Source organism: Electrophorus electricus, chromosome 6 (genome assembly GCF_041902795.1).
Source record: "Electrophorus electricus isolate QZ-2024a chromosome 6, ASM4190279v1, whole genome shotgun sequence".
In the NCBI taxonomy this organism is placed as follows: domain Eukaryota; kingdom Metazoa; phylum Chordata; class Actinopteri; order Gymnotiformes; family Gymnotidae; genus Electrophorus; species Electrophorus electricus.
The window spans coordinates 29,754,943-29,775,975 of NC_137502.1; the positions used below are offsets into that span (position 1 = coordinate 29,754,943).

A 21,033-nucleotide genomic window follows, 5' to 3' on the forward strand; every position below is an offset into this window, starting at 1 on the left:
CACACACACACACACACACACACACAAAACCTTATTCAGGAATTGTTTCCATTTCCAGCCATGTTGACAAGCTACAAGTTGACTTCTTCTAAACATTTATCTGTTTAGGGTTTGTCATAAATATTGTTTTGTAATATTATACATATTATACATGTTATTCCCCTATGTAAGCAGTGATTTCATGTGTAATAGTCTATTCGGTTATGCATATCATATCCCCATAAATCACTCTTATCTCCAAATAATTCAAGTTAGAAAGACATGAAACAAGCTAAAAATCTTGTCACTTCTCTTACCAAATGTGCCACAAAGGTAACATGTACTCCTGACATTCATATTATGTATGACTACTCCAGGGACCCTCACAAACTGCTAAACAAATATTTAACTGAAATACTGAAATGTAGTTGAAAAAAATATATATTTCACCAATATGTATGTAGATAGCATTAAAAAGAGCTGCATTAGCTCAACTTTTCCAGGAGCTGATGAATGTCCTTTTGTCCACGGTAAATCCGCTTGAGTCCTCTTGGGAGGTAACGACAAGAAGACAGATTAAGGTAGTTCAGAGTTGTAGACTGGGCCACTAGCAACCTGTCAAATTGAAATCAATTTTAAAAATGACTCAACCTTTCACTTACAAAAATCTTTCTTAAAAGATGCATGGCTGTGTGCATGTTTACATACAATGTGAAATTTTACAAAATTACATTTTGTACACCATAGCCAGGTGGCCATATGTGTACTATACCACCACATATCTATAAACTTGCTTGTTAAGGCACTCACAAGTAAAGTACCAACTATTCAGTTATTCCCATCTCATGCTAGGAGTGATGCTATTACTACCTGAGTGCAGATGATGTAATCTTTGTCCCAGTAAGATTAAGGGAGCGGAAGTGATCTGCTCCACTGCCATTGGCCAGATGCCCCATTGCAATCTCCATGTCCTCCTCTGAAAAAGGCTGATTTGTCAAATCCAGTTCCTGCAGGGTATGACTCCATTTCTCAGTCAGCATGTGTATGCCTTTGTTGGATGCCACCATGACATTGCTATTGAAATACAACCCCCAGTATAAGCACTCCAGATCTAAAACCAATGAGAGTAAGTAAATATATGTTGAGCGAGTACAGTACATTGCAGTCTTGTGCAAAGGTTGTCTTATAACTGAGAAAGAAGGAATAGTTTAACAATGCCTGAATAGTTTAACAATGTAGTGCTTGATCAGAACAAACAAGATGTAAAAACATTAGGAATATCTACATAATATGTGTACCTACACATTTGTGAGTTGTAACATGTCAAATTTAGTTCACAGACTATGCCATGCCTTGGCCTTTATACAAGAAATGTTGGCCTATGTTGGTCTTTTTCATCAACAAGCTTCCTCTTAACAGAGCAGGCTTTAGATGGATAAGCAAACGTAAATGCAAAAGACCCTGTAAATAAGTACATTGAAATGCCAGAAAAACTGGTACAAATGAGCCTACGCAACATGTATAGCAATGCCACCCATGCACATCATTGGTTGTTTCCACCAGTGCATATAAAAAGCAACAGACATCTACACCTTCTAGAGTTGTTCCTGCTGTGAGAATGGCAAGTTATGATTTGTGATTTTCAATGCAGTTTAATAGTTGGATCTCATGAGATGGATCATAGCATTTCGGGGATAAAAACAAAGTTGGATTTTCATACATCAATTTCAAGGGTGTACCATGACTACAAGAATTCCAGCAAATACTTGACCTTATGACAGCAGTGTGGATGTAAAGACTCTGGGTGAATGTGAATATTGTCGGCCAACAAAAATAATTTCATGAGATAGTTGTACAGCACTGCCTCAAGTAACATCAGAATTCAATGCTTAGGCCTCAACAAACATTAACATGAGGACTGTGCAATGTTCCCTCCAAAATATGGGCTTTAGGAACCCACACCCAATTCGAGTACCCCGATGAAGGTACAACACAGAGCTATGCACCTCGCCTGGGCACGGCAACACTGCCTCTGGACACTTGATGAATGGAAACGAGTAGCCTGGTATGACGAATCACGTTTCCAATTGTTTCAAGTAGATGGAAGGATCCGTGTGTGGTGAAAACCCCAAGCAGCCATAGATCCCACGTCAACAAGGGACTGTAGCACCTAGTGGTGGCTCCACAGTGGTATGTGCTTTGATAAGCTGGCATTCCATGGGACCCCTGGTACATCTACAAACCTCTCTGACAGGTGGACGCTATGTGTGCCTCCTTTGTGACGAGTTACACCCATTCATGTCTTGCATTCATTCTGATGGGTTTAGCCTCTCGCAACAGGACAGTGCTCCACCACACACATCTAGGGCCACTAAAGTATAGTTACAGAAACACTTGTCTGGGATTGGGGTTTTGCTATTCCCAACTACGTCACCAGGTCTCACATTATCAAACACATCTGGGATGCCATGCAACGCACTGTGGAATACAGAAATCCTACACCTCGGAATACAACAGAATTGTGGACCGTTCTGCAGGAAGTACGGTGAAGTATGGTGAAATATGATGCTCATATTGCCTCGAGAATATTTCCGCAAGCTCATGGAGTCCATGCCTCATTGCATTTCTGCAGTCCTACGCTCCCCTGAGGGACTTACCAAGCATTAGACTGGTGTTCCAGTTTTTCTGGCACTACAGTGTACACCCTGACAATTACAGTTGATACAGCTAAAGCACATGATACAGCAAGAGAACAATATCATGTATAGAGACAGGAGTTAAATAAGAGTACATTAAATCACTTATCACAATGACAGAAATTCTATATTGCCCACTAATTGGGCGTTTTGATACATCACAGCATCCCAAAGAGCCAACAAATATAAATAACATTCAAATTATGCAGGCTTATCACAGGCTTATCACATCAAGGTTTTACCAGTATGTATTAATAGACTGCAAAACAGATCACAGTCACAATGGATAGTAATACAGTTGCAATATTGCCTAGTATTTTTGTCCACATCTTGCCACATTAATATCTAAAATTACTGCAGTTGTCAGAAGAGAATTAATGATAAAACATTGGTAGAAGCATAACACAAATTATGCATGGAAACAGCTGGGCTGTAGCATCTAACTGTACACCTCCAAGTTATTTCTAATAAAGTGGACAGTGAGTGTACATGGGTTGAATCCTCTGGACTGCACAGCAACTTGACAGGCAAATATCTGGAACTGCAGCTTTGAGAAACAACACAAATTGTTCAAAATGCTCTCCAACTTCAGCATTACTTTACAATTAGATGTGCTTGGTCAATGTGGTCCTTAAACACTGATTTATATATGAATAATTAGACAGTAAGAAAAAAACCCCTCAGATTTTATGACAGAAATTACAGAATTATTCAGGATGGAGTCAGTATGCGAACTGTAGGGGTATTCACGTATTTCACCAGTTATGGCTGAAATTCATATTACTGATAATTTTGTACTGTTAGCCACTAAGAATACAGATTCATGTCCAGTCAATTTGACCTCAATAACACATTACCTTGGCAGGGCAGAGCGTAGAGTCCCACAGCCGTGATGCGGGAACACCCCCGCAGATCCAGCACCCTCAGATGAGGGGAGCCATGGAGAACATTGAGCAAGTCAAGATCGGTCATAAATAAATGGGAGGAAGAGGCAATGCACAACTCCTCCAGCATGGGGAAGCCTGGAGTGGCACTGGGAGTGTTACGAATCATTTTGGGAATTGGGTTAACATTCATCAACCTAAAAGTCTAAAACAAGCATACAAACAAAAAAGCCAATAAAAGAACAATAATAAGGAAAATAATATTAGGATGGGTAAAGTTGACATCAAATTTAGATTCCTTGCAAGCAATAGGTTTTGTGAAATGGTACCATTTCAAAATAAATACAGTGCAATAATATCAGGCTTCCACAGTCATTTATGGTAATATTGTAGTGTATAATTTCAAGGTTCACACTGCATATTTGGACACTTGGTATTCAAGAAATAAAACAAGCTGTCCCACACACCTACAGTGTCAAAATTACATCACCAAAGTTCTGTATGACTTTACTTCTGAGCATGAGGCATCAACATGATAATTTGCTCAGTTGGAACAATGGTTGTCAATAATTCATTTTTGTACATGTTAATTAAATGTATACATTTCAGTATATGATTTAGTATTAATAACAGTAAAAACATTGTACCTGAAGCTTGGGACAGCCAAGCTGTAAAGCCTGTATGCAAATTGGAAGTGTGCAATGCCCACTGTCTAACTTGGTATTGATCTCCAGCAATCTGAGTTCAGGACAGCACCCCCTCTGTAAACACATTTGAACATACAACACAGAGATCAATCATGTCCTGATGAATTGTACTTACTCAGACTAACACTGTCATACTGTTAAATGAAATGTGACTTACGCACAAAACATTGAGAAGTTTGTCACTTTTTGAGCTGCGTGTAAAAAGAAATCTTTTTAGTCGATTTCCACACATCTCAAGGAAGGAGACCAAGCCATCATCCTGAAACTACATTGCAGAAGAAATAAATGATTAATTAATAATTTAATAATTAATAAACAAAAATAATATAACATCCTGCAATGTTACACCAAGAAATATCTGGTGAGGCCTAGTCCTGACCTTCGAAGTGTAAGTAAACATGATACGCATTTTTGTAAATGTGCCCTGAACTGCTATATACTAAGACTGATTTGCACTGATTGTAATATGGCACCAGAACATCATAAAAGTAGATCTGGGTTTTATCATAGAAGCAGGCCTAGACTGGATTCTGAAGAAGCAGGTGTATCATGTACAATTTTTGCACACAAACCTCTGTATGTTGTACATTTATACTCTCCAGAGATGGACAGCCAGTGCTTAGGTTTTGGAAGGCCTCTTTTGTCATACCCATACAATATGACAGCTTGAGGTATTGGAGATTTGAGCAGGAACCTGCTATTGCCTAAAACAGAGTTAAGTAGACTGAAAAATAAGTTGAGGAAGTAGTGAAAAAGATGACATAACATTTGCATCAGTTAATAATGATCATTGGCTAGTTAGATTTGCTCAGAAAACGTATCAAGTGGTGCTTTGTTATTTTATTGCATTAGCTGAGACTTCACACTTCCCAATTAACAGTTGTGAGAAAAGCCACTTCAACTGTATATACCATTCAGCAGAGTAATTTTGATTACCTGAACAACATAGTCAACATGCTTTTTCCAGTGACAGAGCGTGAAATACCTTAAATCGGAGAACCTTGGAGAAAATGCAGGAAAGATAACAAAATGGGATGGGATAAACAATCTCGATCAAGAGTCTACATTTGATACAGCTTTGCATATGTATGATTAAATGTTATTAAGTTGTCACAATTTCTAACACAACCACTTAACTGGAGATATGGCTTAAAACTGTGTATAATACTGATCATACTGACCTGTTTTGTGCTAGCCAGTTTACAGTGTTCCTAATCTTCTGTTCAGTTCCAGGTAACTGACTCTTACCAGGTTCAGTCCAGCAGTAGCCAATGGACACACTGCGCCAAAGTGCTGGTGAAGATGCAGCACTATTCCATAAACGGCAAACTCGACCAACCCTTTCAAAGGACGAGTTACAAGGAGTTGCATTTTAAAAGGAAAAAAAAAAACAAGCCTTGAATTTGACAGTTAATTTAACAGTAACTCATACTGTCATCAACACAGAGATTTACAAATTCTAGAGGTTTTCAGCAGTTTTTCTGTTATAAGCTTGATAATGATGTGACGAGTTCAACTAGGCGAAAGCTAGCAAAACGCTGCACTGCTACACACATCCAGGATTTGAGTCTGAGAGCCATGATTCAATGTCATGGTATGACATGATAATATTATTTAAAAAGGAAAAAAATAGGCTTCACCTGCACAGAAATGGTACAGCACCATCTTGGAGCACTATCAACTCAAAGATTTTAACCAGCAGCTCTATAGGAAGTCTCTGACCCCAATCAAAGCTTTCTGGTTCCTGCAGATTAACATCACTCACTGTTTCCCCAGTAACCTTAGACACTTTGGGTTTCGTAGGATGTTTATTCAGCTTGACCGAAGTGCTCTTTGTCTTGACTTTCCTCTTCTTGCATCCTTTTCGTTTAGGCTTCCAAACACGGTCAAACTGGTTAGTGTTTGATATAATCAGGAGCATATCTTCTCCGTGCTGTACAGTATAATTGGCTCTCGGAGCTCGTTTGACGTTAACCTTTTTTTTCTTCTTCTTCGTCGCATCGCTGAGTGAATTTGCTTTCCTTTTCAGTGGTTTTCTTTTAGCAGGCACGGTAGTTGTTTTCCGATATGTCCCTGCTTTTTCTGACTTAGACTTCACCTCCTCGGAACCTGGAGCACCGTGTCGTGAAGAACCGCTCTCAACGGGCATCTCGTGTATATGACGATTCGGTAACTCTTCACTATTAATATCCATGTCTGATGAAAATTAGACCTGCTCGGAAGCCAAGGAAATATACGAGGTAGAAATCTAAAGAAACAACTTTTAACTACCTTATAAAAAGATGATTTTAGCTAAACAGCTATGTGATAACACCTTGACTATAGCGGTTGAAACTGTATTTTTTTTCTCGGGGACCAAAGAACATCCAAGTTTCCCGGTCGGCAGCCAGCATTTAGTGAGTAAGCTAGAGTAATACTGTAGTCCAAGTCCGTGTACTAGCTACGTAATTCACAGTATAACTACACGTAACGCCAGCTAGCAATAGCCGTTTTGATCTTATAACTGTTAGTATTTTGACTACTTCCTATTCCATGAAACATTTCACTTACATCCATTCAATTTCACCCTTTTCACAGCTACCACAAAGATATCTGTATTATGACTAACTCTTATCTCTTCGGACTACGTATCATGGACCTTGACAGTTATTCCATCTTTTTATCAAAACTGATAATGGCATGGTACAAATCCAACTTAGCTAGCTAGCCTAAATAATTAGCTGTCCAGTCACAGCAAGCAACGTACTCTTTTGTTTCTACAACAGATATACCATGAGTCTCTGTACACAGCGTCACGGCGTGGATAGCCAATCAAATTACTCAGTCCCGAATCTCCGTACACGGAGTTGCCAGATTGGTCGAATTCCAGCCTTAAAATAGCGGATTTAAACGGAATTGGCAAGGCGGGTGGACAAAATTTGAGCTTGTTTGTCGTGGTTTTGGAATTAAAAAAAAAAATAATTAAAAGCTGTATTGTTTAATAAAGCATATGAAATTTGAATAAGCATACCTTCTCCACACAGTCAATCAGCTGTCAAAACCTTCATTGACATGTTAGAGAAACGTTACTCCGCTCATTTATACTGTAACGCATGAACACCCAGGTAAGTAAACCATCAAGCTAACCGATTTACCTCCTGTTTGGCACTCGGTGTCCAAAGGGGAAAAATACAAATAAAGCCAATGAAAAATAAGGGAAAGTAAAGCCATATCACTTGCTACACGGGATAATTCTAAGGTGCACTGCAACACTGACCTTGGGGGACCGTGAGCAGAATGAATACTGTGTTTAAGACTGCTGTGCCAAATAGAAAATAAGGTGACGATATGTGACTTCAGGATAGCAACCTATGTGGCATACGAATGAATGCCACACATGAATTAATACAGATGGTGTTTTATCCGATATACTGCAAGCGGTGTACGTGTGGACGGTTTTCCATATCTTTGGCGGATTTGAGCAATTTTTTATATAGAAATCACTGTAGCAATCTGGCAACCCTGGCAATACTAGCTCCCCCTCCTCAGCTCAGTCGTTCCCCTTTCCTCGCTTGCAAAACACGACGAGGCAGAGGAGTTTCTTTCCCCTACGGCAAATGTATAGCTAACTACATAAAACCCAGTAGCTATATCGGTGAGCATACATTAAATCTTCATCACTAGCAATCACTTGTTTACGTTTCTTAATTAGACGCAACTGCATGTAAATTCAGAGAACGATATACCTGCAGAAACTGCAGTTACCCAGGTTCAAACTGAAATGTTGGCCTTTGTTAGCTAGGTAACCTAGCGACATCTAAGATATATATTTAGCTGTTTGAACGCTAACTAGCTCCAACAAAAGCTTTAACAAAAGATAACTGTGAGGCGCATTTTATGTGATCTGTTTAAACAGTGTGACTAAATATTCCGTTTACGAATCGAAGTGTTAGCAAAGTGGCTTGTCGCTAGGTTTGGTCCTTGTTTTAACGCGTGTATTTTAGGTTGCGATAGCTAATACTGTAGTTAACCAACATTAGCTAACGTACACATAAAGTAATCTAGCCAGTTTACTACCCCGGCACGAGCGATAGTTAAAGTAGCTAGAGTTAATTATCTTAATCTCGATTCAGATTGTGAGTTAGTTGTTCATTGGGTAACTATTCATTAAGTCTGCAGCCAAGACTGAATTATAGCGTAATAGAATTTTTATAGCTAACTGTTAATGTTGCCAAAATGACCCTTTGCACAGTTCTATGGCCAACTTGCTAGCCGAATCTGTTTTCTTATCCGGCAAACGATAGTTAAACTAATGTATCAGTCACCATTCCTTAGCACATGTTTGTTTTACATGGATTACCACCGCACGTCTTTATTATTGTTAGCACAGTGTCATGAATATTCGTGTGCTCTCTTCTTCCATTTTTAACATTAAGCAATAGTAATACTGATTCATGACTGTGTGGTAGCCTAACCATTAATGTAAATGACATAGGTTATTAGGGCCGCTTCTAGACTGGGGCTGCAGTTAGACATACATGTAGGCCTGATGGTAAAGTTTATTAAGATACGTTAAATCCCAACGTGACCTTTCTCTCTCGCGGCTCCCTCGTGAGAATGCACACGGCAATCCAGCCTTAGAATCGGCCCCTATACACCTGAAACTGGACTACGATTTTATGGCCGCTAGTACTAAAACATTGATCTGACCTTTATTTGGAAGATTGTGCTTCTCTGGATGTTTAAAAATCTACTACCCAACGTACCGTGCCTCTATGCGCAATTATGGAGGATCTGCAAGACTCCAGTTTCACTGGCCCCAGTGCCATTAGTATTGCTGCAGAACTGAGTAAGTAGAGTTTAATTCATTTTAATGCTCAACTTTCAATTAAGGCTTTAATCGAGCTAACATACTTGTATTATAAGGGCTGTGATTTGCAGCAGATAATTTTCACTGATTCTAAAAGGATATTAAGAGTACATAATTTTTCTTTTGTGATGAAACCGCTGCATGTTCTCCAAGTTTCAATATGGTTACATGTGTCAATTTTAAATGCTTGTCTTGTATGCCTGTGTATATTTCCATCTTTGTAGAAGACACCTTCTACTTCAAGCTTGTCGATGACTTCTTTGGACCACAGACTGGTGATTTATTGGATCTAGATGAAAAGCCCTGCACAAACCAGCTCCTAGTTCAAGTTGGACTAATGAGAGAAGAGAATGATCTTTCATGGGTTAATGTAGTAAAATGGCTTCAAAAGATTTTTCCAATGTTCCAATCTGCAGATTTCCATTGTTTGATTGAAAGGAATACTGAAACAGCTATGAGTTTAACTGGAGATGCCAGACAAAGCTTTCTGGAGTCAGATATTAACTTTGAATTTGTTGGCCCTATATGTGATAGCATTGGCATTGGAAGGACTGATTTGCTAGAAATGTCTGATTTTTCTGATCGAGCAAAGTTAACAGATGTTACTAATGGTCTGATGCTGGAGTTGACAAACTTTATTGCAAGAGAAAAAATTGACCCAATTGTCTTAGTGTCATGGCTTCGTAACTTTGATCCAACTTTCTGCAGTGATGGCAAAATCCAAAAGGCCAACAAGCTGCTTCAGACCAGTCTACAAAGGTTCAGGATACAATACAGAAACAACCAGAGAAGCAGAAACAGGAAGAGTGGTTTGTTTGATGAATTCCTTCAAAGTCAGTTTGACCTCACTCCTGATCTGGAAGACTCGGAATTCAGGAGGGTGGCAGTAATCAAAAGACATTTGAAAAAGAAACGCCTGAAGTTGGTCCAAAAAAAATCTAATTTCCAAACCGCTAAAATCAAACAGGAAAACCAACTTTTTGATATCTCAGACACTCAAGCTGAGCATAATTTGTCTCCTGGTTCTCAAAAGCACAAAGGTAAATTGTTATCTGACAGTGTTTTTGACTCCTACCAAACAATTACTGTGAAACAGGAACATGATATCCAGAGTATAAGATCTGTGCAGACAGAAGTGCTGGACCCTGAAGGAAACCCCCGGACTGACACAGGCGACTGTCTAACCCTGCTTGATATTTCTGTTCTATCTTTGCAAAAGCTTATGGATATGTATGGAGACAAGAATGAAGGTGCTAAGGTGGTGTCTATGGATCTCCTCAAAAATCAGTTTTCTGTAATGTTGAAAGAGGATTCAAAAATGAATTCCTTGAATGAGATCGTCATGTCTCATGCCTCGAACGAAGACAACCCTCAGCCTGCTGTGCCTCCATTGCATTTTCTTCACTGTAACACCCATTTCCTTCTTGACTTTGTTGATGCCGTTGAGAAGCAGGTGATGTCATTTGAAAGGGAAATTGTGACCACAACAGGAGATAAGCTTGGACGCGACAACAACCCAAGGTTCCAAAGTTTTCTGAACTTTGATGAGAGCGCTGTCACCCGTTACATCCATATGGTTTGTGAAATCTTGTGCTCAAAAGGGGAAACCAACAACAGTTATCGACGGCACTGGCTTGCCTTTTGCATTGAAAGAAATAATCCTTCTACGCTACCCATTAATCAGTCAAATAGATTCATTAACTATTTTGAGGCTGCAGCAGCACTTGTGCACCATTATAGAGATGTTGCGTTATTTGTGTCTGACCTGCAGCTGTTGACTGATGATTCAAATATTATTCTGGATAGTGTCAGTAATGATGCCAGTGATGAAGCTATACAGACTCTAGTCTGTGTTGTTGCTATCGTGTACTGTAAAGTCTTGGGTCCCTTTTGGCAGCTCCTGAAGAGTGATGCACAATATGTGCTCTTCAGTAAGTACATTTTCTGCCTTTATGACAAGCTCCTACAGTGGTCTGAAGATGCATCTGTTCTCTTGGAACCTGAGAGTGGGGCCAATGTGTTTCTCCAGATTCCAGTGCAAGAGAGAAATTTTCCAGGGGTATTCATGTTCTGCCATGCAAATTCAAGTAACCAGTATGGGACACTAATGAAGGCATGTTTGCAGAGGATGATGAAGGTCCTTGCAGCAGTGGTAGAGGAAAATCTTAAAGATTTCTTGCCTGGGGGCAGATACTGCAAAGAACCTTCATTGGAACTTGCGGAACAATTAGCAAGCTGTACATTTTCTCAGCTAATGGGTGAGTATCCATTTGGTCATGCATACCCCTACAGCAAAAACAGACCAGATAAAACTCATGTCCATGCTGATGACAGTATATCGGAGGAATTGGATAGGCCGCCTACTCCTCCACCCCTGAAGAACACCACTTCACTTGGAGTTCCCGCTGGTACCACCCTAAGGCGTAATGCATCCAAGCCATATGTGATGTTTGAAAGGGCGAATTTGCGACCACTGGAGAGAATGAAAAAGAAGAGGCTGAAGTTGATGGACAAAAGGCAGAGATCTCAAAGGCAAGACCAACTTTACAGGAAAATGGTTCTCGCTGCGGTGGCTAAAAATGGTGGCCCATGCAAGAGTATTCAGGATGTTGATCGATTGCTTGCGAGAATGAAAGGAACAAGCAATTCTCAAACGCGAGAGGTCCTCCGCTGTGAGCTCAACTACCAGAAGTTTATTGTTGGCTCCAGAGACACACAGCTCAATCACATAGGCTTCTCTTTGTCTGACATGATAAACAAACTGAAAGATGTCTTGCCATGTGAGAAAATGACGAGCTTAATCACTAAACCAACTGAAAATATTGTCATCCATGTTGAGAGCAATGTAGATCAATGTAGCACCACAGCACCATCTGCACCAAAGCCACAGGAAAACTCCATGAGTCAGCCAAATGAGGATTTCAGCAGAGGAGTTGACGTGGGGAGTAGAGGCAGAGCAGTAGTCTTTCAGAGCCATAGGGAGAACATTTTTGATGAGTTATCACCCATTTCATAGATCAATGTTAACATGAACATTTTTTTTTTAATTGTTATACCCAAACAAGTCTTTGTTTGTTTGGGTTTTTTGGGTAATGCCACTATGTGGGCTTATTTGCTTCAGTAGAAGGTCACTGGTTTTTTTTTTTGGTTTTTTTTTTTTTAGCATATTCTTATTTCCTGTATTCTTAATAAGTAACATGTTTGCTTTTCAAACTTATTTTTCTATATTGCATATGTGCTTATTGCCAATAAAACCATGTATAAATAAGTATCTAATGTGACTTACTGTGTGTTGTATTATGTAATATTGCTTTCCTAAGAAAGATGTCTCTATAGGAAAATTATTTTTACTTGCCAAGGAACTTACAGGATTTTACATGTGTAATTTTGGACCACTTGCTATGCAGTGTTTTCCTAACATCAAATATTACATAAAAACCTGAAAAAAATTAAAATGGAGTTTTAAAGCATTGATCAAATGATTTTTGTTCTCAGTATTGGTCTACTGCATTTTCTTTTATATTTCCTTCATTCGAGATAACAAGTGTAAATTAGTCCACCAGAATGCTACATTATTAACTGCATATAAAGTATCACACCATTTTTAAAATCTAGTTTGATCGCTCTTCATTCACAGATTAAGCATGGACAGTATTCCAAGCATGCTACATAACATTAATTCCAGCAAATACTTGTGTTTATATGCTCATTATATGTGGCTTCTTGCCATTTTCTCACCACAGTAATATAATGGAATTAAATTATGTACCTGCCTGCTCTTAATCACCGCAAGGCTGATGGTGTCTAAGCAACTGAACAGTTACCCACCAAGTCTCAAAAACCATCAGAATATAAACACTAACTCGTGATTGCCCCTGTCCCCCTTTTTTTGTCAGAGGCCTACAGCTAAATGGCAGATGCTTGGTGGAATGTCACTGTTGCACATATTCTGGTGGCCTTGTTTGGAATGGGGTCGTGGATATCTGTAAACTCACTCTGGGTTGAATTGCCTGTGGTTGTGAACACCTTGCCAGAAGGTAAATCATAGCAATTAATTATTTTATTGCCAAAATCTTCTTAGATTGAGGGGCAACACACATTGCATGCTTTTGCTTTATCACATTTTTTCCTAGATGTAGAATCAAGATGCCATTTGTACAGCCAATACATTCTAATGATTCTCTGTTTCTCTGTTTGTAGGATGGAATCTGCCAGCCTATCTCTCTGTGCTCATTGCCTTTGGGAATCTGGGACCAGTGGCTGTCACAGTAACCCACCACTTCGCTCCTGGACGACTGAATGAACGTGTGGTCATTCACGCTATGCAGGTGGTAGCAGTGATTGCTTCAGCCTTCCTCGCCCTCTTCTGGTACAAGGTGGCCACTGTTGCTGGGGAGCCGAGATCTGTGCCCTTCCTGCTGCTGACATTCATACTGTCTCTCATCTGCTGCACCTCCAACGTCACCTATCTGCCTTTTATGTTCTGCTTTCCCCCACAGTACATTCGTACGTTTTTTGTGGGCCAGGGCCTCAGTGCCCTCTTCCCCTGCATGGTGGCACTAGTACAGGGTGTGGGGAAGCTTGAGTGTGTGGAGACAGAGAACGGCACACAGGCCCTCTACCTCAAAGAGCACTTTCCTGCGCAGGACTTCTTCTGGTTCATGTTCGTGATGTTGACCATCTCTGCCCTCTGCTTCCTGGCTCTATCATGCAGCACTATTGCGCCTTCAGTGGCAGAGGGGGCGCAGGCGCACCCAGTGGAGCAGGGAGGAGCAGAGGAGGAGGACCCGCTACAGAATGGAGGGCGACCCACGGCGGCGGATGCGCAACTGGAAAAACAGGCCCCTTCTGGGACTTTCTGGACTTGTCGCAATATCTATCTGCTCCTGCTGCTTGGGCTGTCCAATGCCCTGACTAATGGCGTGCTGCCATCGGTGCAGAGCTTCACTTGCCTGCCCTATGGCTCTGTGACCTTCCATCTCTCGGTCGTCTTGGGGAACATTGCAAACCCTATAGCTTGCTTTGTGGCAATGTTTGTTCTGCTTAGGTGAGTTCACAAAAGTGTGTGGGTGTTTAGACATCACTTAATATAAGGTCTCGAAATATTCATATGGAGCAAGCTACACAATTATTGTTTTTCTATATGTTCTGTCTAAAGCAGAATTTATGTACATTTTATATATATATATGCAATATAGAACAATATACTGTATATGTTATTCAGCTAAAATTGATTTTACAATAGTTAGAACAGCACAATTAAATTTTTTTATTTCATGTTTATTGTAACAGACTTGTTTGAAATGATGTGTTTGTCCTGTAAAAGGTCGAGTGCTGCCCTTGGAACTGTGTTTCTCGGTGGAGGAGTGTTTGCTGTCTATCTCCTGGCTCTGGCTGCTCTCAGTCCCTGCCCACCCCTTTTGAGAAGTCATGCTGGAGTGGTTATGGTGGTAAGTAAAATGAGCAATTTTATGCAGCTTTGTCAAAGTCAGTTGTGTTTATGTAATGTCATTTTCAGAACTTTACTGTGGCTTTTTTTTATGGTTTTATGGTACGTTTTATGGTTTTATTTAAAAGTAAATAAATATACTGTACACCCTTCCAAGTATAAGTCTCTCAACCTGTCCTTAGGACCTTCTACATGGTCCACATTTTTGCTGTATCCCAGAACTATGGAAAATATGCCCTGTTATGGATTTAAATTGTTGACAGCACAGTAAAATATGGGATAAAAGGGAAAAATAGACTATAGAATGGACAGCCGCCTTTCTGAAATATGTTGACAATGAGCAATGCACTGGAATGTCTCTCTTCAGGTGAGCTCCTGCATCATCTTCACAGGCCTGTTCTCCTACCTTAAGGTGGTGGTGAGCACTCTGCTTCACGAGGCAGGCCATGCCGCGCTGCTCTGGTGCGGTGTGTTCATCCAGGCTGGCTCGCTCATTGGAGCGCTCACCATGTTCCCTCTGGTCAGCATCTACCGGGTCTTTCAACAAGCTCAGGACTGTGTTGACAGCTGTAGTTAAGACCAATGTTAGCACTTAATCCATGTTGATGCCTTATAATGTGGTGAGCAAAACCACAAATGGGAAGTAATCTGAAGAAAGCATTGCTAATAGGGATAATAAGAAGAAATTGCTTGACTTTTCCATGCACATTTTTAATTGTATTTTTTTTCTTATATTTTGGCTACTATGTACAAATTTTACAGCCTGTTTTATTGTCTCAGTATGTTCATACTTGGATTATGATTGTAACGTTTGATTGTATATTTACCTTTTTATTGTATACTGTGTATGGGAAGTCTATGCAGAGTTTGGTAACAGTGCAACAGCTGGAAAAATGGCTTCTGAGTGCACAATTTCTAGTGCTCATTTTTGTTCAGAAATAAAAGGGGAAAATAACTTGTTCCCCTAAAAGGCAATCATGCCTTACTGGCATATTGCAATTGCAGGATGCCATCCACTAATATCCATTATACAAATGTCAAGTCAAATGTATTTATATAGTGCTTATTACTACACACAAGTGTATGGGTCCAAGTCCCTAATGAGCAAGCCATAGGTGCCAGTGGCAAGGAAAAACTCAGCAGGCAGAGAAGAAGAAACCTCGGGAGGACCAAGACTCAAAAGGAGGGCCTGTCCTCCTAGAGACATAATTTCATTATTCCATTATGTTTAGTCCAAGTAGCCACTTCAGTGTAGATGTGGGAGTCTCAGCTGCTCCTGTGGGTCCAGGGTGGGCGAGCTGTTTCTGCGTCCACTGGAGTAGGTGGAGTGGGTATACATTTGTGTACTTAAATTTTTTTTTTTTTTTGTGGTAAGCGGTTTCACTCTGAAATCTGATCAAACCTATGCACTTCTTCATCTCTGCTGTAATTGGACAGTTCTACTGCTGTTGTAGTTGTGTAGGCTGAATGTCCTTGGAAACTGCATCGATGGTGTTGTCGCCACTAATTTTTGTGAGGTTATTGTTGTCACGTTCCACATCACTGTATTATATTTATTTTTGGAGTGCTTTGAATTTGTACTTGCTCCACTGTTTAAGGTTGAACATATCGCTCTACTTATGTGTTAACTGTACTTTGAAGGAAAAAAAATGTATCCTGGCTTATTTTGCTTTATTGAGATTATTTTAGTTATGACCATGAAAACGATGTGGACTTTTATTTCTTCTGGGTGAGATTTGATCAGGATGTGACTTCATTTATAATGTATTTTGGGGACAATTACAAGCACTCTACCTTTTATTTTTTTCATAGTTTAATGTTTAATGTTGAAAGATTGCACCATGTTGAAATAAGATTTTGGGGATTAATGGTCATATTTGGATTTAATGGGTCTGACGTTCCTTTTTGGAGATCCTTTTTGTGACAACAACTTTTCAGGTTTGATATAACTTTTATTTTACCCTAAATTTCCTTAAATATTTTATATATCTACTATATAGCATTTTAATTTGGAGCCCAGTGACTAGTTAGGTTAATGTCTTCAGGTTTTATTAAATTGAAATGAATTGCTGCATCTTCTTCTGGTTGAATTAGGTGACACAAATAATGCCAAAAAGAATGATGGCCATCATACCTAAAAAAACAACAACAAGGGACTTAGACAGGCAGATACAATATTCATTCTAAATATGTGACAAACTAATATTAAGCGTTTTGCACTGAAATTTATTCAAATCTTGAAATTGTCTGTACATTGTTGAAATGAACTCCTTTGTAATGGCTGACTTACCCGTGATTAAAGTATTGAGTTTCCAAAAGACAGTTATGCTGTGTTTAATAGCCTTTGTAAAATACGAAATAAGGTGTCATTGCAGTTGCACTTCCCCAGCTATATTTTTAATGTTTTACCTTGGCTGCTCATGACACTTTGTTTTTCTGTCTATGTTGTTACAATTAAAATCACATATTTAATATAGATTTTAATTTCCTGCCATGTGTGGCCTTCCAACAACGGGGAAAAAATGCTTTACTTATTTCTTGAGGTTGCTGTCTAGCACATTGTTACACTAGCACCATGAATTATGTTGTATAAGTAATGTTTTACTCCACTTTAAAGGTACCAAATAACTAAAGCTTAAATCATAATAGATTTGTGCTATGCTCCAAGTCTCGACAAGTGCATTGTATTTTCAATTCCAATTTTGAACCAGTTCTAGCAGAGGCGAAGCAACCATGAAAACTTCATTTTTGTAAATGGAGAAAGATTCTACAAAAAATATAAAGTTTTTTTAAGCATCTCTTCATTCCAGTTCATACGTAATAGGAGTTTGCAGGTAGTTATATATTATAACTGAAATCATTGTTCTTCCATGTCCTTTTTATATCCAACAAAATGGACGTTCAAGTGCACAAATTATCCTGGCGGTAGTATGTTTGTTACATTATGTAACACACATCAAATTAATTATTACTACTAATCAGTTTTTTTCTGCATATTATGATGAATGCTGAAAGCCTCTTTTGGTTTCATTGACATCTGCACTAGAACTAGTCAAAGCATAAAGTCATGTGAAGCCAGCTTTGATGAAACATCAACCGACAGGCCTTTATGGTTGGTCAGAGGTAGCACAGAGCACAACCCCTTGTATAAAAAAAATAAATAAAAACCACCTCTAATAGCTTCAGGACTTTAGATCTTAGAGGTATCTTAGATCAACTGACTCACCTGTGAGTACCTCTATAAAGTAATTCTGTTCATTATATTTTGGAGTTATATTTGTTTTATTTATTTTTTTACTACATTATGATTTTTCATTTACTTATTATAAAGACCTTTTTATTCCACCTGCAGGAATTTTATTCCATGCCCTTTGCTAACTATTTTACATAGGTATAATTACACCTATGTGTTCTGTGTGATGTTAATGTGTTCCTGGCATTACAGATTGTTTGTGTCAGTGTTTTTTCAGGTTTTTTTTTTTTTTTTTTAACACTGGGGAGTTAACAGTGTTAACTGGATTATTTTTGCAGATGGGTTGTGTTTTGCAAGCTTCTTAACGCTGGGCTGATTGTGTATTATGGACAGGCCTTCTCAGAATAGGCAATGTTTTCCTGACATTGTTCTTAAAATAGTTTGCCAGTGTTTCACAACAATGCTGACCAGAAAAAAGAGAATCCTAGGTTCTCATGTTGCATGTGGTCTGTTACATGTTGTTTGCTTTCAAAAAACATCACATCTTGACAAACTGTTGTATACAGGAATTATTATCATGGAAATGCAGATAAAACCTGTTGATGTTATGGGAAACACTTGTCAGGACAACAAGATTTTGTTGCATTTGTTGGGCTGTTTGGAGCATTTTCTACTTAGAAGAATATGTTTCTTCTATGATAAGCAAACTTGATTAACCAATAGGGGGAAATTTTAACTTGGCGTAATAATAATTTACCAAGTTTCATGTAATGGATGGTGAACATAACCTTGGATCAGTCTGTCTTCAGCATGTCTGTGTTTTGTACAGTATGCTCTACTGTAAAATAACTATACTATTAGTTCTAAATTATTATTTTTTGTATTGAATGTATTTGTGATTTGAATATTAATTTAGTTGTTTTTGTCTAAAAGACTTAAAAAAAATTCTTTATCTTTTAGAAGATCCTGGGGAATTTACACAAAAGTTTCCGATCTGAAGGCCACCATGTCTCTCCTCACCCATGTGTTAGCCTGCCTGTTTGGCATGGGCTCCTGGGTGACCATCTGTGGGCTTTGGGTCGAGCTGCCCCTTATTGTTCCACAGGTCCCTGAAGGCTGGTACCTTCCCTCCTACCTGTCAGTCATTATCCAAGTGGCCAACATTGGCCCACTGTTCATCACTCTAATGCACCGGTTTCAGCCAGGAAAGCTGAACGAAACAACTGTTATCTACTTCATTGTCAGCTTCGGGGTGCTGGCTAGCCTCTTCCTGGCTTTATTCTGGAAGCAGACGGTGGTGGTGCATGGGGCGGACCACAGCATTCCCCTCTTTCTCCTCACCTTCTTCATCTCCACTGTGGACTGCACTTCCTCTGTCACCTTCCTACCCTTCATGATGCGGCTCAGGCCAGAGTATCTCATCACTTATTATGTGGGAGAAGGTTTGAGTGGGCTCGTCCCAGCTCTGGTGGCTCTGATCCAGGGAGTGGGTGTCATGCACTGTGTCAATGCAACTCAGAGTCTGAATCACAATGACACAGCATGGCTCCAGGGCAGGAACGAGTCTCCAGAATTCACAGATTATCTCTTACCGCACTACCTGCCAGCCAACTTCTCAGCCGAGGCCTTCTTTTTCTTTCTGGCAGCCATGATGTCTGTTTGCTTGCTGGCTTTCCTGCTTCTGAACTACCTCCCAGTCGTGGCTCAAGAGCGTCCCGTAAGGCGCCTTCACCAAGGCAATGATGGAAACTTGGGCGCCATGACGAATAGGGAAAGGCCTGAGCAGAAACCCATGATCAGTTCTCCACATGGCGCTCCTATGCACAGGAGCAGGTTCGGAACAGGAACCTACAGCTGGGCGCAGGTGGTGTACATCTTCACCCTCCTAGCCTGGGTGAATGCTCTGAGCAACTCTGTGCTGCCCTCAATTCAGTCATACTCATGCCTGCCTTATGGAAACCATGCTTACCACTGGTCCACTACTATGGCTGCCATAGCGAACCCTTTGTCCTGCTTTATTGCCATGTTCTACCCTCAAAGGTGAATAACAACAATTTCTAGGACTTTTATATTATTTATTGCTGGATGATCTATATCCTCCTAATAGTCTTAAGCTTTTTTGAGTTTGTACATTTAGCTATAAATGTACTGTGCTGACAGCTATCAGAGTCAAGTCTCATCAGTTCTTCCAATGCTACACCAACAGGTCACTGGTGCTGATGGGACTTCTCACTGCTTACGGCTCAGTAATTGGGATTTATATTATGGGAATGGCAGTGCTAAGTCCCTGTCCGCTGCTGGTCAACAACATCTCTGGAGTTGCTCTTATAGTGAGTTTTATGACCCAATAAATGTAATCAACATGCTTTAATATGCTGTTTGTTCTTGTTGTTTTTGTTGCTGTTGGGAGACCCCAGTTTATTTTTGCATAAAACATGTACACCATAAATACATTAATATAGCATGACAGTAGTAATAAATTCTCTTTGCAACAGGTGGCAGCCTGGACCATTTTTATTCTCGCTCTGTCCTATGTGAAAGTGATTGTCGCAGTGATTCTGCGTGATGAAGGCCACAGCGCCCTCGTGTGGTGTGGATATATAGTGCAGTTCGGGTCAATGCTCGGGGCTGTGACAATGTTCCCTTTAGTCAATGTGTACAGCTTCTTCACTTCAGGAGACCCGTGCAACACTAGGTGCTAACGTGGAAAATGTTCACCTGGGAGTGACACTCACTTTTACTGAGACAACTCTATTCTATTGCATGAGCATAAGCAATAACATTGGTAAATTTTATTTTATGGTAAAAGTAATGATTATAAAGTAAGGTTTGGTGGTGAGTTTTAAGAGTATTGTTTACTACATTAAAAAATACGTATTTCTCTAATATAACCTGTGTGGCATTCCTCTTTTTAAAAATGTATGTAACTTCATCTGTAGTACAGTGTCTATTAAGATCTGATTTATCATCAATATTATGATTAATGGAAAAGTATCTAGTCACAGAATCCAAGGAATTAAATTTGGATTTAATAGAACTGAACTTTTTTGTTGTTTTTGCATACATTTAGAAGTGCTGATGGTATGGAAATGCTAATTTCATACCTTAAAATGTATATATTTATTGTGTTATCCATTTTTTTTACGTATATCTCTATAATTGGTGCTTATTTATAATCATTAATTCACCTATGTGTGCTGTACAAAACAGATCATTGGCTGGATATTCAAATCACCCTCACAACTTTGCTCCCTGAATCAACAGGTGAGTTTTGTG

The 21,033-nt window shown here is 39.5% G+C and overlaps 3 protein-coding genes across 10 annotated transcripts; 2 read left to right on the forward strand and 1 right to left on the reverse strand.

The window, feature by feature from the left end:
* Positions 1-27: 27 nt before the first annotated feature.
* On the reverse strand, positions 28-7,703 carry fbxl6 (F-box and leucine-rich repeat protein 6). Of its 3 annotated transcripts, none has more exons than XM_081716344.1 (9): positions 5,907-7,703; positions 5,448-5,606; positions 5,203-5,266; positions 4,839-4,970; positions 4,424-4,531; positions 4,207-4,320; positions 3,533-3,764; positions 850-1,090; positions 28-528 (listed from the first exon to the last, which is right to left on the reverse strand). In XM_081716344.1, the coding sequence occupies exons 1-9, from the start codon at positions 6,458-6,460 to the stop codon at positions 465-467; spliced, it is 1,668 nt and encodes a 555-aa protein (XP_081572470.1). In that variant the 5' UTR covers positions 6,461-7,703; the 3' UTR covers positions 28-464. The 3 variants fall into 3 exon arrangements, with proteins under 3 accessions (XP_081572470.1, XP_035381609.1, XP_081572471.1); XM_035525716.2 differs by having other exon boundaries at positions 28-594; XM_081716345.1 differs by lacking the exons at positions 28-528; positions 850-1,090 and adding an exon at positions 1,139-3,222.
* Positions 6,295-16,882, forward strand: slc52a2 (solute carrier family 52 member 2). 6 transcript variants are annotated; one of them, XM_027019562.3, is made up of 5 exons: positions 6,295-6,435; positions 13,012-13,152; positions 13,316-14,162; positions 14,442-14,565; positions 14,932-16,882. In XM_027019562.3, the coding sequence occupies exons 2-5, from the start codon at positions 13,026-13,028 to the stop codon at positions 15,139-15,141; spliced, it is 1,308 nt and encodes a 435-aa protein (XP_026875363.2). In that variant the 5' UTR covers positions 6,295-6,435; positions 13,012-13,025; the 3' UTR covers positions 15,142-16,882. The 6 variants fall into 6 exon arrangements, with proteins under 6 accessions (XP_026875363.2, XP_026875362.2, XP_026875360.2 ...); XM_027019561.3 differs by having other exon boundaries at positions 6,372-6,506; XM_027019559.3 differs by lacking the exon at positions 6,295-6,435 and adding an exon at positions 7,802-7,900.
* Positions 16,883-17,777: 895 nt separating this feature from the next.
* slc52a3-2a (solute carrier family 52 member 3-2a) lies at positions 17,778-20,993 on the forward strand. The gene is made up of 4 exons (XM_027019574.3): positions 17,778-17,792; positions 18,718-19,797; positions 19,964-20,087; positions 20,253-20,993. The coding sequence occupies exons 2-4, from the start codon at positions 18,764-18,766 to the stop codon at positions 20,457-20,459; spliced, it is 1,365 nt and encodes a 454-aa protein (XP_026875375.2). The 5' UTR covers positions 17,778-17,792; positions 18,718-18,763; the 3' UTR covers positions 20,460-20,993.
* Positions 20,994-21,033: the final 40 nt, after the last annotated feature.

Excerpts from the sequence above, each read along its gene's own strand:
- fbxl6 (XM_035525716.2), bottom strand. The coding sequence starts at position 6,460 with ATGGATATTAATAGTGAAGAGTTACCGAATCGTCATATACACGAGATG. Across the intron at positions 5,607-5,906 it reads GCTGTACCATTTCTGTGCAG|GGTTGGTCGAGTTTGCCGTT; the intron begins GTGAAGCCTATT and ends GTCCTTTGAAAG. Across the intron at positions 5,267-5,447 it reads AACTGGCTAGCACAAAACAG|GTTCTCCGATTTAAGGTATT; the intron begins GTCAGTATGATC and ends ATTTTCTCCAAG.
- slc52a2 (XM_027019558.3), top strand. The coding sequence starts at position 9,031 with ATGGAGGATCTGCAAGACTCCAGTTTCACTGGCCCCAGTGCCATTAGT. Across the intron at positions 9,095-9,339 it reads TAGTATTGCTGCAGAACTGA|AAGACACCTTCTACTTCAAG; the intron begins GTAAGTAGAGTT and ends CCATCTTTGTAG.
- slc52a3-2a (XM_027019574.3), top strand. The coding sequence starts at position 18,764 with ATGTCTCTCCTCACCCATGTGTTAGCCTGCCTGTTTGGCATGGGCTCC. Across the intron at positions 19,798-19,963 it reads GCCATGTTCTACCCTCAAAG|GTCACTGGTGCTGATGGGAC; the intron begins GTGAATAACAAC and ends CTACACCAACAG. Across the intron at positions 20,088-20,252 it reads TCTCTGGAGTTGCTCTTATA|GTGGCAGCCTGGACCATTTT; the intron begins GTGAGTTTTATG and ends TCTTTGCAACAG.